The sequence below is a fragment of the Melanotaenia boesemani genome, chromosome 24 (genome assembly GCF_017639745.1).
Source record: "Melanotaenia boesemani isolate fMelBoe1 chromosome 24, fMelBoe1.pri, whole genome shotgun sequence".
NCBI classification, from domain to species: Eukaryota; Metazoa; Chordata; class Actinopteri; order Atheriniformes; family Melanotaeniidae; genus Melanotaenia; species Melanotaenia boesemani.
The window spans coordinates 1,137,840-1,153,893 of record NC_055705.1 but is presented as its reverse complement, the minus strand read 5'-3'; the positions used below and the strand labels follow the sequence as shown (position 1 = coordinate 1,153,893).

Genomic DNA, 16,054 nt, shown 5'->3' with positions numbered 1-16,054 from the left:
CGTGGGCAGCTTCCACATCTGTGAAGCTCCATCAATGCTGAAAAGTACATGGAGGTTTTAGAGCAACATCTGCTCCATCCAGACAACGTCTCTTTCAGGGAAGGCCTTGCAGGTTTCAGCAAGACGATGCTGAACCACATCCTGCATCCATCACAGCAGCATGGCTTCACAGGAGAAGAGTCCGGCTGCTGAACTGGCCTGCCTGCAGTCCAGACCTTCCACCAGTACACAACATCTGGACCATCATGGAAGCAGAAATCCAGCAACCAAAGTCCAGGACTGTAGAGCAGCTAGAATCCTGCATCAGACCAGAATGGAACAACATTCCTCTCCTAAAACTCCAGCAACTGGTCTCCTCACTTCTCAGATGTTTCCAGACATGTTAGATGAAGAGATGCTACACCATGCTGAACACCACCCTGGAACTACTTTTTACACCGTGCTGAACACCACCCTGGAACTACTTTTTACACCATGCTGAACACCACCCTGGAACTACTTTTTACACCATGCTGAACACCACCCTGGAACTACTTTTTACACCATGCTGAACACCACCCTGGAACTACTTTTTACACCATGCTGAACACCACCCTGGAACTACTTTTTACACCATGCTGAACACCACCCTGGAACTACTTTTTACACCGTGCTGAACACCACCCTGGAACTACTTTTTACACCGTGCCGAACACCACCCTGGAACTACTTTTTACACCATGCTGAACATCACCCTGGAACTACTTTTTACACCGTGCTGAACACCACCCTGGAACTACTTTTTACACCATGCTGAACATCACCCTGGAACTACTTTTTACACCGTGCAGAACATCACCCTGGAACTACTTTTTACACTGTGCTGAACATCACCCTGGAACTACTTTTTACACCATGCTGAACACCACCCTGGAACTACTTTTTACACCGTGCCGAACACCACCCTGGAACTACCTTTTCCAGACGTGCATCAGATTTACTATCTTCTCAGATTTTCCACCACACGGTGAAATGTAATGTGTTGTTTATCTTCTATTGGGAATAAGACTGGGCTGATGAGGTCTGAAAATCATTAAATTCTGTTGTTATTTGCGTATTAGAGAGCCTCTCAACTCTTGTGGAATGTGGTTTATCAAACCATCCAGATAAGATGCAGAAACATGCAGCATTCCTGGTTCTCCAGCAGGAGATTCTGAGTTTTAGATGATATGAATGAAAATGAATCATCGGTTAGATTTTTCTGGTTTCTGTGTAAAGTTGAGGAAACAGGATGAACTTCTTTACTTTACTTTTTTCGTTTGTACCTTGTTGTGTGTATTGTTGTGACCAGCGTCTCTTGTAAATTAGCTGCTAGGCTAACCCTGATCAACGTACATTTGTGTATTTCTGCTCATTAATCTGCTATTTTGGTCCCTTTTTAAATAAATGAACTTTTAAAAGATGGAGTCACTCTTCATGCTGTCGTATTCCAACATCTTCCTGTCAGGATGTCCAGAATCTGTTCCCTTCAGTTCCCACCAATTAAATTCAGGTCAGAATGTGATCTGGACCAATTAAATCCTCCTGGAAGGCCCCCATCTGAACCTGGACCGTTCCGGTTCTGTTTTCTCGGTCTGGACTTTATCGTCCAGCTGTGGACTGAGGTGATAAAAGAACCTCCAGCTGACCTACATAACCGTCCGAGCTACTTCCAGAGTGGAAAGTCTCGGTGATGGATGGAGTCAGAACTGATTTATAGTTCATCCCAATATGGAATTAGAGGTCTGCTCCTCTGCACCAGAACAGGAGTCAGGATTTATTTACAGCAGATTTCCTCACAGCTACAAGCACATAAAAACGTTTGGTCCAGGTCTACGTCTGCATCAAGGTTCAGCAGCTTCCTCGTTTCCTTAAATCCTCCTTCCTGTTCCTGTCAGTTACAAAGGAAAGCTGGTGTGTTTAAGGTCAACTTGAAGATGAAGCATAACAGAGGTTTTATCATCCTCAAACCGGCAGCATTTTAGAACTGATTTAAAAATGTAATCATGGTTGGAGAACAATATGGAATCCAGAAGCTTCTGTTAACAAAAACATGCAGGTGAAGAAGTGAAGAAGATAACCACCACGGGTCCTCGTGCTGAGGAAATGTCGGGCTTGAAGTGAGCTTGATAGCTGACTAAATGAGCTTTAATCTTAGAGTTTGTCTTTGTTTTCTGTTCCTAACAAGTTTGGTCAACCTCAGAAACCAACTCGTTTACAGAACCGAGCTTCGTCATCGTTTCCCTTCGTGCCTTCGCCAGCTTCCCAGCAGCTTCTGAAGGCTGCACAGACAAGGACCAAAGAGCTCTTTGTTTGTTTTACGTTCCTCTCTGCCATCTGATCTGAAGCCTCCACCAGCCGACAGGAATCCGAGGCGCTTTGGTTTCACTCCATGTGTCTCTGGGAATCTGTTCAAGGGGTTTGGAAAGAAATACCAAGCAACTGCGGTGGACATTACCTCATTACCAGCGCCCACCTGACAGCCGGAGAGGCAGTCGGCATGGCTCATCCATCCTGACAGTTCAGCCATGAGGTGAAATGAAGCGTTGGAGGAAGCAGGTGGAGAGAAAGATTAGTCTTTAAACTCTTGCTGTGGTTTATTGATAATGGTAATGCTAACAATAATTAGCATGCTAGCAGTAATTCTGTAGCCTACTCTGACACTCCGAAGTCACACACCGTTAAAGAGACCGCCCAGCTAACGAGAATTTCCCATACGCCCACCGAAAACCTAAAGCTAACGTTAATCATGTTTATATTAATAATGTTAAATTAATCATTAAATTAATTACTAACAATAAATTATCATATAATCATAAATTTATATGATAAATTATTCTATATATTATTATTCAGGGTGGGATGCTATTAAACAAAATCTAATTTCAGGCTTTGTAATGAATTAATCTTGATTAATTGCATTTTAATCACCAAAAGCAACATTTTCTAATTTAAATGGATTTTAGTGAATGACAGTCGAAGACACAGACATTAATATTGCAAACTAAAGGTCTAGTAATGTCTGGAAAAAGGCGTGTAACTGCATTTCAATTCCAGTTGAAAGAAAAATAGAATACATCCCTGCCCCAAACTGAACAGACCTGAAGTTGAAGAGTCATGTTACTTTAACCAGCAGCTCCAGCTGTTCTCTGGTTAAGAGTCTACAACACGTTACAGAAATTTTAACTTTTAAAATCTCAAGGCATTCCTATCTGGCGATAAGCCAGGACGGGATCAGCCAGCAGCTTTACGAGTTTAATTTTCAGTCCTGGAGCAGAGGCGAACATCTCCAGCTCTGACAGCAGGGGAAGCTAATGGACGGGGGCGGGGCATGTGGATGTGGGCGGGGCCTGTGGATGTGGGCGGGGCAGAAGCACTGCTGATTGACAAGAAGTAAATGTGTTTTTACATCAGTTTCCAAAAGTCTCCAATAACCAGAAAAGGTCTCTAGATCTTCTTTGAACGAGTCTCTAGGTGTGTCTGAAAACTCGCTAAATATAGCGCCAACGTAGCTAAATTAGCAACACTGATTTAGATCTGATGTGTGTCTCAATTTAATTGGTGTACTGGAAACTGTGCACTGACAAACGTTCCACGTTGAACGCAAACTGTGATTAAATGCATTCATCTTTTTAAACACAAGGTTTTTGTGGAACGTTATACAAATTTAATAATTATTCTAATTTATAATAATTATAAATATTATATAAAATTTTAGTATAAATATAGCATTTTATAATAATAATAATTATTATTGTTATTATTAAAATTATCATTTTTATTATTATTATTATTGCATTAAGGCCCGAGACTCGTTCCCCTCACCCATCTTATCATGTTTTACGACCCCCAGGAAATTCCTGTTCACCACCAGATGGACAATTGTTGACCTAACACTGGGTTCTCAGCCTACATGAACTTTGCATTCAGAGGACATTTGATTTGCAATCAGACCTGAAAACTCAGGTGTCAGCCGTACCAGGGAACGTCTCAAGCCTTTTGTAGATTAACGAGACTTCAGGCCACCGTCGCCGGACATTCGCACATGTAAATCACCCAACCTGGACTCTCTTCCCCCAGTCAGGACTCAGAGAACATTCCTCCCCACATCTGTACTTTGTTAAGAAGTGTCAGAAAATAACTTTTCTCTTGCAGGACTGTTCTGAACAAAGTTCTTATAATTGCCTTAAATGTCTGATTTCTGTAAAAATGAATGTTTAAAATGATTCCACACATCAGGAAACCACCAACGTGACTTGAACGGGTTTCCTGCGATGTGCCGTCTCATGGATTCTTACCATGGATCCACATCTCCTCCTGCTGGCCGTTTTAAGGTTTGCTACCGCGATCACAAACCAAACTTTAAATAGTTTACAGAAACTATTATCCGTAAATGTCCATAACAGAACGGATAGGGTGTGATTGTAAATATGAACTTACTTTACTGGTAACGGATCCTCAAAGTGTATTTTGTTCGGTCAGTGAAGTGGTTTAAATGTGTTTATATCTCATGAATAATTAACTGACTATAATAATTGAAAGTTGTGTTTTTCACCTCCAAACAGGATATTCATTTGTTTTTATGAAATGTGTTTTATAATCTACTTTCTGATTGACTGGCATATGGGGAAATAAGTTTAATCTTACATAGACAGTGATTAAACTTCTAGGCCTTTGTATGTGAGTATCTTTTTATCTATTGTAGTAACTCTGTTTTTTTCATTCATCTACAGTATCTACACTGTGATTGGCCTAACCAGGCCAAACCCGCCTTAGCCAGTAAATATTATCAGAAAACTTTGAGATTTCAAGTTAGAAGAGCGAAGAAAGGAGTAAAAGAAGAAAGAGGAGAGAGAATAGATACCGAAAACAGATCTGTACGAAGAAACAAATCCATGGAAAATTCATTAGAACGTTCATCTTAGTTTTTGTCTTTTTGTTCGTGTTTATTAGTTTATGTTTTTGATATTTCTGCTCAAAGCAGCCCAAACCCGTTGCTACACAACCAAGATATAAACTTTCGTATCCAGCGCGAGAGATATTCCAACATTTTTAAGTACTTTTCCTTTTTGAGAAGAACTTTGGGGAAGTCAGTCCAAAGTTTTTTTAGAGCCAGTTTCTGCCAGAAGCGTTCTGATCCTTAACGCTTAATTATGGACATTTCCAACAACAAGGCTCTGATTGCGGTTCCAGGCCTCCGGAACCACACCAGCTAATTGATGCCAGTGGAGTGTGTGATCAACCCGGTTCGTCTTGGAAGCTGATCCAAACCATTTTGGACGGGCTGTCTTCTGCCGGGTACCAGACGACCTCAGGGACCTCGTACCGGACCCCGCTCGTAGGCCCTACCACCTGCTGAAGTAAGACCGAACTGAGCCTCAAAGCTGGCGTCTTTGAAACGCTGAATTTTATTCTTTTCACTCCAAAGTTCATTTAGTTATTGACGATTCTGAATTGCTTTACCAAATTCCCGGTTACTCCGTTAGGTTCCGACCAAAATTAAGTAAATGCTGCTCGTTATTTTGTTAATTTTCCGATATTCCAAGTTCTGTAAGATCCAGATATTATTTTCTATATATTCTCTCATTTATTTTGATTTCAGTCTTAACCCTTGTCTATTTCCTGCTTCATTTCCACTGTCTTTTAAGCTGGTTCATCCTCCCGGTGCAACAGAAGGCCGGCAGAGTCTCTAAAGCGATATTGATAATTTCATAATTTCTGACATTGATTTCTCTTTGCTGTTAATTGATTATTGGTGGTTAATAAATGGTTTACTTTACTGATATTTAGCAGTGTTTCTGTGGTTATTTTTAGATGGAATCAAGGTTCCTTCAGACGCTGAATTCGCAACTTCAGATATGAGAATTAGACTTGTTTAAAATCAATAATTTTAATAAAACCCCACTCAAGGCTTTCTCTTCTGGACCGTGGATTATTTAATCAGCTCATACAGAAGAGTGGTGCCCTATTACAATTATAAGGTTTCATTAATTTTGATATTAATTTCTACCATCAAGGTTTTACATTAATATCGAGGCATTACGCTACATTATTAGTATTATTATTATTATTGTTATTATATTACTTTACTATTAAAAAACATGATTAATAGCTAAACAATCCGGTGCCAGGACAAGACCCATTGTACTGAAGTTCGTCAACTTCAAAGAGAAGGAGCCGATGAAGAACCAGGACCGCGAACTAAAGGGGACGAACTGAAGGGGACAAACTGAAGGGGACCGCGAACTAAAGGGGACGAACTAAAGGGGACAAACTGAAGGGGACGAACTGAAGGGAACGAACTGAAGGGGACGAACTAAAGGGGACGAACTGAAGGGGACGAACTGAAGGGGACGAACTAAGGGGAACGAACTGAAGGGGAAGAACTGAAGGGGACGAACTAAAGGGATGAACTAAAGGGGACGAACTGAAGGGGACGAACTAAAGGGGACGAACTGAAGGGGACGAACTAAAGGGGACGAACTGAAGGGGACGAACTAAAGGGAACGAACTGAAGGGATGAACTTCGGCGTAAACGACTGATATCCGAGAGAGATCCTGTTTCCCATCAGGAGGAAACCGGCGAACACGCTTGCGGTGTCATCGCTGTGGATACAGGCATGGACGTAGCTGTCAATCATGTTGTCAGTGCAATGTGAGCAAATAGTTGCAAACTTCGTCATTTCTGAGATTTAAGTGATTCATCTCAGGCTGCTGTGGGAAATTCCCGTCGCTCGGCAGCCTGTCCCATTTCACAAACAGTAAGTGGCTTACGTGCACAGACTACGTAGGACACTCCGTAGCCTACACAAGCTATAGTCTCAGTGATGTCACATTGTTTCCGTCACCACGTTGGGCAGCAGAAAGCTAGCTGGACCTCGCTCCCGCTATCGAGTGGCTGTTAACTGTTTCTCATCAAGGATGGCTCTAGCAGACTTCACACTTTCCAAACCAGCTCAGACAGCGAGGTTTTAAAAAACGTTGATCCATATGATTCCATGTTTCCTGATCTGCAGCCAGGGTTATCGCCTGGAGGAAATCTGTAGCATGAAGCTGAGAATGAGCCGAATGCGTCGTCGTTAACATGTTTGCTTGTTTATGACGGAACACAGTATGCTCACAGATCTTTGGGGATGGAGTGAACCAAAGAAAATCCTTTTTACAGTCAGAGTGACTCCAGATGAAGCTAATCATATAGAGGTCATTAAATGGATTTATTTAATGGCTGTTATAACATCTAATAACATCTGTAAACAGCTGAAACTGCACTTAATCCTTATTTTTCTGCTCATTATTTAAACAATGAAAAACTCGAACATTTAGTTTGCATTATTGCTGGTTTAATGGTCAGAGCAGAGACACTGAGAGGATGAGATGCTGGTATATGGTATGCATATTTCAGCCCATTAAAGGTGCCTGAGCCTGTTTTAGTGTTTTCTTTCAGCGCCGCTGCTGAGGCCTGAGGGGAAACAAAGGCAGCATTGTGCAGCAGTTTCCTCTGGAAGAAAAAGGTTATGTAAGTGTTGCTGGGTTTACTCTCCTCTGGCTTCAGCGCTCATCACCGTGATGTGATGCAGGTGCTGCGTGGGCTCTGGCAAACCGAGTCAAAACTTGGCAACAGGATATGTTTGACTGGTTAAAGAGCTGCGAGGAACACCAAGAGGTGGAGAGACAGCGTACCAATATTCTGTCCTTAAAGGTTTATAGAAACTTATCTACCTTTTTGATTTTGAGGCGGTAACGAACTCAGTCCCAGACTGTCAAGATGTTGCAGAATCTCATCTCGATGGCTCTCAGCCACTTGATCAGGTCCACCTTCTAGTACCGAGTCGTCCTCTTCATCGGGTCCACCTTCTAGTACCGGGTCGTCCTCTTCATCGGGTCCACCTTCTAGTACCGGGTCGTCCTCTTCATCGGGTCCACCTTCTAGTACCGAGTCGTCCTCTTCATCGGGTCCACCTTCTAGTACCGGGTCGTCCTCTTCATCGGGTCCACCTTCTAGTACCGAGTCGTCCTCTTCATCGGGTCCACCTTCTAGTACCGGGTCGTCCTCTTCATCGGGTCCACCTTCTAGTACCAGGTCATCCTCTTCATCGGGTCCACCTTCTAGTACCGGGTCCTCCTCTTCATCGGGTCCACCTTCTAGTACCGAGTCGTCCTCTTCATCGGGTCCACCTTCTAGTACCGAGTCGTCCTCTTCATCGGGTCCACCTTCTAGTACCGGGTCGTCCTCTTCATCGGGTCCACCTTCTAGTACCGGGTCATCCTCTTCATCAGGTCCACCTTCTAGTACCGGGTCGTCCTCTTCATCAGGACCACCTTGTAGTACCGGATCGTCCTCTTCATCAGGTCCATCTTCTAGTACCGGGTCGTCCTCTTCTTCAGGTCCACCTTCTAGTACCGGGTCGGACCTTTTTAATCCTGGTGTGATAGATGAAGCAGGTGGTGGAAACCTTCCTCAGAGGTTTTCTCCATACTGACATGACAGCATCACACAGTTGCTGCAGGTTTGTCGGCTGCATCCATGATGAGAATCTCCCGTTCCACCACATCCCAAAGCTGCTCTACTGGACTGAGATCTGGTGGCTGTGGAGGCCGTTGGAGTCCAGTGAACTCATCGTCATGTTCTAGAAAGCAGGTGGAGATGATCTGAGCTTTGTGACATGGTGCATTATCCTGCTGGAAGTAGCATCAGAAGATGCTCCACTGTGGTCATAAAGGGATGGACATGGTCAGCAACAATACTCAGGTAGGCTGTGCTGGTTAAACCAGACCACGTTGGTACTAAGGGGCCCAAAGTGGACCAAGAAAACCTCCCCCCACCATGACACCAGCAGCAGCCTGAAGCGTTGATCCAAGGCAGGATGGATCCATGTTTTCATGATGTTTCCAGCAGATTCTGAGCCGAGCATCTGAATGTGGAGCTGAAATGGAGACTCATCAGACCAGCAACGTTTCTCCATCTTCTATTGTCCAGTGTTGGTGAGTGTGTGTGAATTGTAGCCTCAGTTTCCTGTTCTTAGCTAGCAGGAGGCACCCGGTGTGTCTTCTGCTGCATCCTGGTCCAGACAACTGCTGCTCTGGATGTTTTCTCTTCTTCAGACCATCTCTGGAAACCCTGGAGATGGTTGTGGGTGGAAATCCCAGTAAAAACTCAGACCAGCATCCATGCCACGTTCAAAGTCTCTGAAGTGTCATTTACTGCTTTATTTGTTGTGCCTTCACTATAAAAAGACAAAGGACACGAAGCATTAGCTAATTTATTAGCTGACTATTTATTTGTTATTTCTTTTAGGTAAGCCTGATCAGAGGTGTCAAAAAACATTCACATTTATTACTTGGGTATAAGTATTAGTACAGACGTATAAATAAAAAGGTTTAAACGACTTCTGTAGAAGTTGAAGTATTAATTCAAGCTTTTTACTAACGTGAAAGTGTAAAAGTTCGGGTTTAAAATCCAGTGTAAAAATAAAAGTAATGAATGTAAAAACTGAGGACTGAAAGGCTTAATGACAACAAGCTTTCATATACTTGTTGAAACTGTTTTTCTCAGTTTGTCTTCTTGTAGGTGCTCCTGATGATTGTCTGCTTTGTTGTCCTACGGAGGCCATGAGATGTTTTGTTCGTTTCTTTGCAGGTGAAGCAGCTGCTTGTCTGTTTTTCTTTCGATTGTACAGTTGTTTCTGTTGTTGTTTTCTATCTTTTCTACCTTATTTTTTTTTTTTTTTTTTGCTCCTCCTGTCAGGTCCAGTATTATTATGTAATTCAGCAATAAACAAATTTAAAAACAAAGAAAAGTACTCAAGTGTTTTTAAAGCTTTACTCCCTTTATATCCATAAAGCTCCCCTTGTTAAACTGGTTTCTTCAGCATGGCAGCCAGACCTTCATGATGCTGGACGAGCTGAGGGGGAATTTAACTCTTTGTTTCCATGTTGGAACTGAAGGGAAACATTACTTATTGTGATTAGGAGTAATAACAATGTTATTACTAATCGCGGTGATAAAACGGATTAAATGTACTTAATCAACATTAAAGTTTTGTCCTAATGGGTAGATGAACTTGTTTTCTGTTGGAGTTGACTTTAAATTGGCTGCAGGATAACAGCGGCCCGTTAGCCTACTTGGCAGCATTACCATCGTTAGCCTAATTGGCACAGAGCAGGAACGATGTGCTTCAGGCTGCCAGTGTGTTTGTAATAATGCTGTTCTTAATTAGTCCAGGCTCGCCGCCGTTTGATGTGGGAGCGCCAAACGGGACGTGGCGTGAAGCCGCTCGGCTGCTCGCCGGCAAAAACAAACTTTATGGATGCAGACATGTGGAAAAAAAGAAGGGGGGGGGGGGGGGGGGGGGTTGACTTTGGCAGCTGTCACAGAGCTGGTACCATCCACACATTTCTCCTCTTCTTCATGTGATGGACGAGGGAGGAAAGTGGATGAGTAACAGTGGAGGTAAATACGTAGAAAACAAATATGTCTCCCTCCTTCCCGCCCTGATGTTCTTCTCTCAGCGTGGATGCCTTCGCCTCCTCCTCACCTCCATCCTGTCGCATGTGACGGCACGTGTTGGATCCACAATCCCAGAATCCAGAGCCAGAGTCTGGGCTTTCACCTCCTCCTCTTCATCATTCCTGAGCTCAGCTTGGAGAAAACATGTCAGCGGGTTTGGCTCTGCGTCTGGTCCCAGCACGCACGTGTCAGGCGGGCCGACGTGATGTGGGCGGAGCTTGGCCTGGCGGAGCGGCCGGCCACTGAGCATGCTCTGATTTCAGCCGGAGACACAAACCCACCGGAGATCCTACCCACCAGTCTGTGTGTGGAACATTTACAACAAAACACACTCTGACACACAGAAACAGACAAAACATTTTACAGATACAGAAACAAATTCTTACAGAATGAAAGCGGTTAGTCTCACACAGAGAATAAAAGGAAAGAGTTTGGTTGATTATTTGTCTCCTTTAACCCCAACCGGTGGTCCGAACCTGATCCGTCACATTTATACTGAGGTATAACGTACGGATCGTGTTTGTGTGTAACCCAGCTCAACATGTGGGTACTGCCCCCAAAAATGGGCCAGAATCCCCAGAAATACTCAGTTGGTTCTGCAGCCAGCGAAAAGCCTGGATCCCCACATTCTGGGATCCACCTCCATCCTCCAGGGTGATGACGTTCTCTCCACAGATCCAGGATCGGCACAGACTGCCTCCAGATTCTGGGAGCTGAGAGGATGATCTGGAAAAGGCTGGATTTTCCTCCCTGAGTCAGCAGTAGGATCCAGCGCTCAAACCTCTCAAGGTCCGGTTCATGAATGAGGGAAGGATGAAGCAGGAGATCAACAGGCCGGTTGTAGCAGCGTCCACGGTGGCCTGTCGTAGAGAAGAAGCCAAACTTAAAGATCAAGCTCCTGATGTAGCGTCGCTCTACGTAGGGCTGGGCAATTAATCGAATTTTAATCGCAATTATGATCTGGGTTTTCAACAATCATAAAAATGAAATGGTCCGATTATTTTTTGTCCTTCGATTTGTGCTGTTTTCAAATCGAGCGCAGTTGCCATTGCAGCGCTTTGCTGCAGACTCCTCCCACAGCAGCAGACTCCTCCCACAGCAGCAGACTCCTCCCACTGCTCCAGACTCCTCCCACAGCTGCAGACTCCTCCCACAGCTGCAGACTCCTCCCACTGCTGCAGACTCCTCCCACTGCTGCAGACTCCTCCCACAGCCCCGACCGCTTTAGTTTCATTCAGAACGAGTTGCAGACACCTGGACACACGTCGCTCCTTCTCCATCATTTTCTATGTAAACTTGCGTGAGGAAGTAAAAATCGCTGCCCTCCTCCAGCCAAGCGACAGGCGACAGTCGTGCATGTAAAATGTTGCGTTCGTGCACACAGACGTGCACACGGGGGCTTGCGATGCAACACAAAAAAATAGAAAAATGTTCAATTTTTGTGAGTCGCAACTAAATGATCCACCAGCTCCCAGAGTCACAGAGAGACAAACGTTATAAACGAACAGAACTTTTTTCTCAATTAACACAGTGAACAATCCGGGATTTAAGAAACTCATCAACACTTTGGACAAACGGCATCACTGCCGTCTCACCACCATGTTAGTGGACTGTCTCTTTCTTCCCTGTATGAAGAGTGTAGTGAGGATGGTGTGAAAGACGTGGTGACAGTCCGATGTTTCTCCACCGCTACGGACCTGTGGTAAAGCCGCACCAGAGCCGTATAGAAATGTCGCGCTACATTTTATTGACGTGGATTTCAACGTGAAAACGAAACGTCTCCAGACTATTTTTTTTCCAGATCACACCAGGCGGAACAAAGCTGCTGGTCTGAGACAAACAATAGCTATGGGGACCTGGTGGAAACAAACTAGTCGGCATTACCACAGTAAACACTTCAAATGTCCCCCCCCAAAACCTCTTATCTATAATCGTGTTAAATAATCGAGATCTCAATTTCAGTCAAAATAATCATGATGATCATTTTTCCCATAATCGAGCAGCCCTAGCTGTATGCTCCTAACCCCCCGTATGACCACGAACCGCCACCTCCTCAGGACGTCTGGGCTTTCCTTCAGGCCTAATCTATGTTTGTGTTAATTATACGAACAGCATGCAGGCCTTTAACCGTCTGTTAGCCTGGAGACGCTGAGCCTGATGTAGCAAACGTGGGGGCAGTGTTGTGGAGGGAAGCTCACACACAGCTCCAGATTTTCTACAGAACTTCAAAAGAGCTTCAAAACCACAAACAAATGACACAAAGTAACCTCACAAAAGAATCCCAAAAGCACATGAATGATGGCAGGAAAGGCAGGAAACTAGAGACTGGCACAAGCACAGAGACTCGAAACACCCAGAAAAACCTGCAAATGATCCCAGAAACCCTGAACCAGCACAGAGATCCCTGACCCACAGAAAACCCTCCGACTTCATCTGGTTTCTGACTGGAAACAACAGCCAGTCACAAGTAACTGGACACCGTGAGCGTGAAAACAGTGGGAATGAGTGTGTTTCTGATTACTGCAGATTTCTGCATGAGCAGGACAGAGTGTCCCACAGCAAACACCCGTTCGAGGGGAGGAGGCGGTGTACATGGTGAGTCAAGCAGAGAGAAAAATCATGTTTGAGATCCAGAGAAGAGGGAGGGGATCAGGCTGCAGGAGGAGGAGGAGAAGGGAGGGTACAGTACGGTGGGACAGCCATCCAGGCCACGCCCACCTGCAGAGCCTATAGATGTTGATGTTTCAGTGGCGCCCCTCTCCAAAGCGAGGACGTCCGACAGCTGAACAAGTCCTAAGACCCACCGAGCGACTGCAGGGCGAGGCGCTTAGCGAAGTTGTCCAGCTCCTGGTCGCTCCTCATCCTCATTGGCATCCTCATCCTCCTCGTCTCCTGGAAGCTGAAGCCTTGAGAGGTCATGGCAGGCATCGCTCTCCTCCTCAGATCCCTCCTCCTGATGCTCGGAGGGATGATTCTCCTCAGCGGCATCCCTGCTCAGAGGATCCGAGGCAAGTGCATCCAACCTGCATGATGATAAGATCCCAGCGCTCATAGTGGGAACGTGATGCTGTGAGCAGCAGAATGCAGAAAACGTGGTGTTTGGGTAGGCAGAGGGAAAATAAAACACACTGTTCAAACATTTTAAACCATTTAAATTAAATGGATATAAATGCAGGAATGAACAGAGTAAGAAATAAAAATGTTATTTATTGTGTAATTAAAGAGTAAGACAGAAAAACTGCCATTAAAACAGAACAGCAAGTTAAAAGGTTTCATTTAAACAGAAATTCAACTAAAACCGGCTGAATGGAAAAAGTCAAAGAGCTTCAGCTGCTGCTTCTTTAGCAACGTGGAGGCGGATTTCTTTTCCTGGAGGCAGGTGAGCTGCTCGTCTGGACCGAGGCGGGGCTCTGATGTAACCTGTGGCTTCTCCACCTGGCTGACCTTTCTCATGTTATGTAAGACGATGATATCCCCTCGTAGACAGAGAAACTTTGAGACAGTGATCTGATGTGAAGGCTAAGTGAGGATTACTTCACTGGGCGAGAGACTGCCAAGAACAACAGAGAGAGAGAGAGAGAGAGAGAGAGAGAGAGAGAGAGAGAGAGAGAGAGAGAGAGAGAGCTCCATGTTTAGCTATACGGAGATCAGTGTATGACAAAAGTAATGAGATATATTTAATAAGAGGGTAAAATTTCAGCTGAGGATCAGGGTGCAGAAGATTCAGCAGATTCTCTGATTCCTTCATCTGCTGCGTTGTAGCCATCATCATCATCATCCTCATCATCCTCCCTCCACTCCCTCCTCTATTTGAGAGGCAAAGCAGCTGTTGTCTTTATTCTTATCTGTCTGAGCTTGTGTCTCCTGCTGCTCGGCCGGCTGTTATCTGAGCTCGGCGGTGGTTGTACGTTGAGGAGGGAGTATCGCTGCATCCATGACAGTTTTATGGCATTTTTCTTCATGTGGAGAAGCAGTGGGTGGATGTAAAGTTTGTCCTGAGTTAATTACAGGGTAAGATGAGGTGTTACCACCATAATTATGGGTTACAGCCAGGAAAACATAAAGATCCAGTAGAAGGGCTGTTATGGCCTGTAGAGGGCGCTACATCCTACTGTGTACTTTAGTTTTGGGGAAAGTGTGTGTACAGCAGCATGAAGTCAGAGTATAAACTAAGTAAAGCTTTCACGTCTATTTCACGGCTAATTAGCGCCCACATTAGCACAGTTAACGCTAACATGCCGCATTCAACAAAGACCGGATGTTTTGAAAATAACGGGATGTTTGGGTCTTTTTTCACTCCGTACGAACGCCTGGAAAATGTAAACCAGGGTTTTTAAATTTCACATTTCATGTAGATGCATTGCATCTGATTTCTCTGAGCGATCGTATTCTGATTTTCTTGTGAACAGCTCATTAGCATGGCTAATGCTAACACCGCAGACATCGCCATGGTCTACAGAGACTGGTTTCTTTGAAAATAACAGCAGGTTTGCGTCTTACATCACCATAAGTGTGTACTCTGGAGGACATTTGATAATAGACTGAAGAATCACATTTCTGCTGTGACTGTAAACACATCGGGTTCGATTGTTAAAATGATCTGATTAATCACGGCTGTGAGATTTTTATGGTCGTATAAACATGCTGCTGCTAGCCTGTAGGAGGCGCTGCATAGATAACTTCACTCTTTTGGTTTCTGCCTTCAAAGTTTGGTTTGTGTACAAAGCAGGGCTGGATTTTGTTAGTTTTTCTTTTTATCTGCTTTGTTTTAGACAGTTAATGAACGGTTGTTTAGTTTTCTTCTTCTTTGCTGTAAGGAGCTGTGACTCCATGAGGACTTAAAGCTTAGTATTATAGTCCAGCCTGGGGCTCGAACACTGAGCAGGTTTCCCTCGTCGCTGTGTTTAAATTCAGGGTTTATTTCTCCTCCTAATGATAATAAACTCCAGAAAGCAGCAGCTCATTACAACTGATGGAGGAGGCTGGTTTCCATCACTGTGTTTTACAGTTTTCTGTTTCTTACACAAACACTTCTGGGCTCATCCAGGTTTTTTCCATAAAAGGTGTCAGCAGAGAGTCCAGAGACGTTTGTCCTGAGTGATGCAGGTGATTCCAGATGCAGGTGATTCCAGATGCAGGTGATCCCAGATCCCGACACCACAGCTGCAGGTTAGGTTCCAGTTTTCAGGGAGGATCGATACGGCTGTTTTCGATTGATCGGCTGGCTGATTAAATCGGTTGATTTTAACCCCTTTGAAAACAATCATAACCTGCGGGAGTTTTGCCGGTTACACACTGATACATTCTTAAATTCTCATAAAACAGTGAATGCCTTTACGTGTTGGAGTTGCGCAGAATGATGCGGTTGCACCGTTTGTCCACTAGATGGAGCTCTGACTCCATTCAAGCCTCAGTCCTCAGCGCAGTCAGTAGCTACAGCCAGGCAGACTACAGGGGTGGGCAGAGCTGAGCTTGTTGACAGCTACATTTATAACGATGTTGTAAATTTAAGAATGACTCAGCATGTCT

At 44.4% G+C, this 16,054-nt stretch overlaps 2 protein-coding genes across 16 annotated transcripts in view; one reads left to right on the top strand and one right to left on the bottom strand.

Annotated features, from left to right (window-relative positions):
* Positions 1-16,054, bottom strand: part of LOC121635255 (NLR family CARD domain-containing protein 3-like) — a 1,000,352-nt gene that overhangs the window by 803,370 nt on the left and 180,928 nt on the right. The gene's annotated exons all lie outside the window — the stretch shown is intronic.
* LOC121635266 (target of Nesh-SH3-like) overlaps positions 13,300-16,054 on the top strand; it is a 33,190-nt gene continuing 30,435 nt past the window's right edge. For all 15 annotated transcript variants that reach the window (XM_041978401.1, XM_041978402.1, XM_041978399.1 and 12 more), the window contains exon 1: positions 13,300-13,533. In XM_041978401.1, coding sequence (XP_041834335.1) covers positions 13,443-13,533 — 91 coding nt within the window. In that variant the 5' untranslated portion in view covers positions 13,300-13,442. The remainder of the gene's footprint in view (positions 13,534-16,054) is intronic.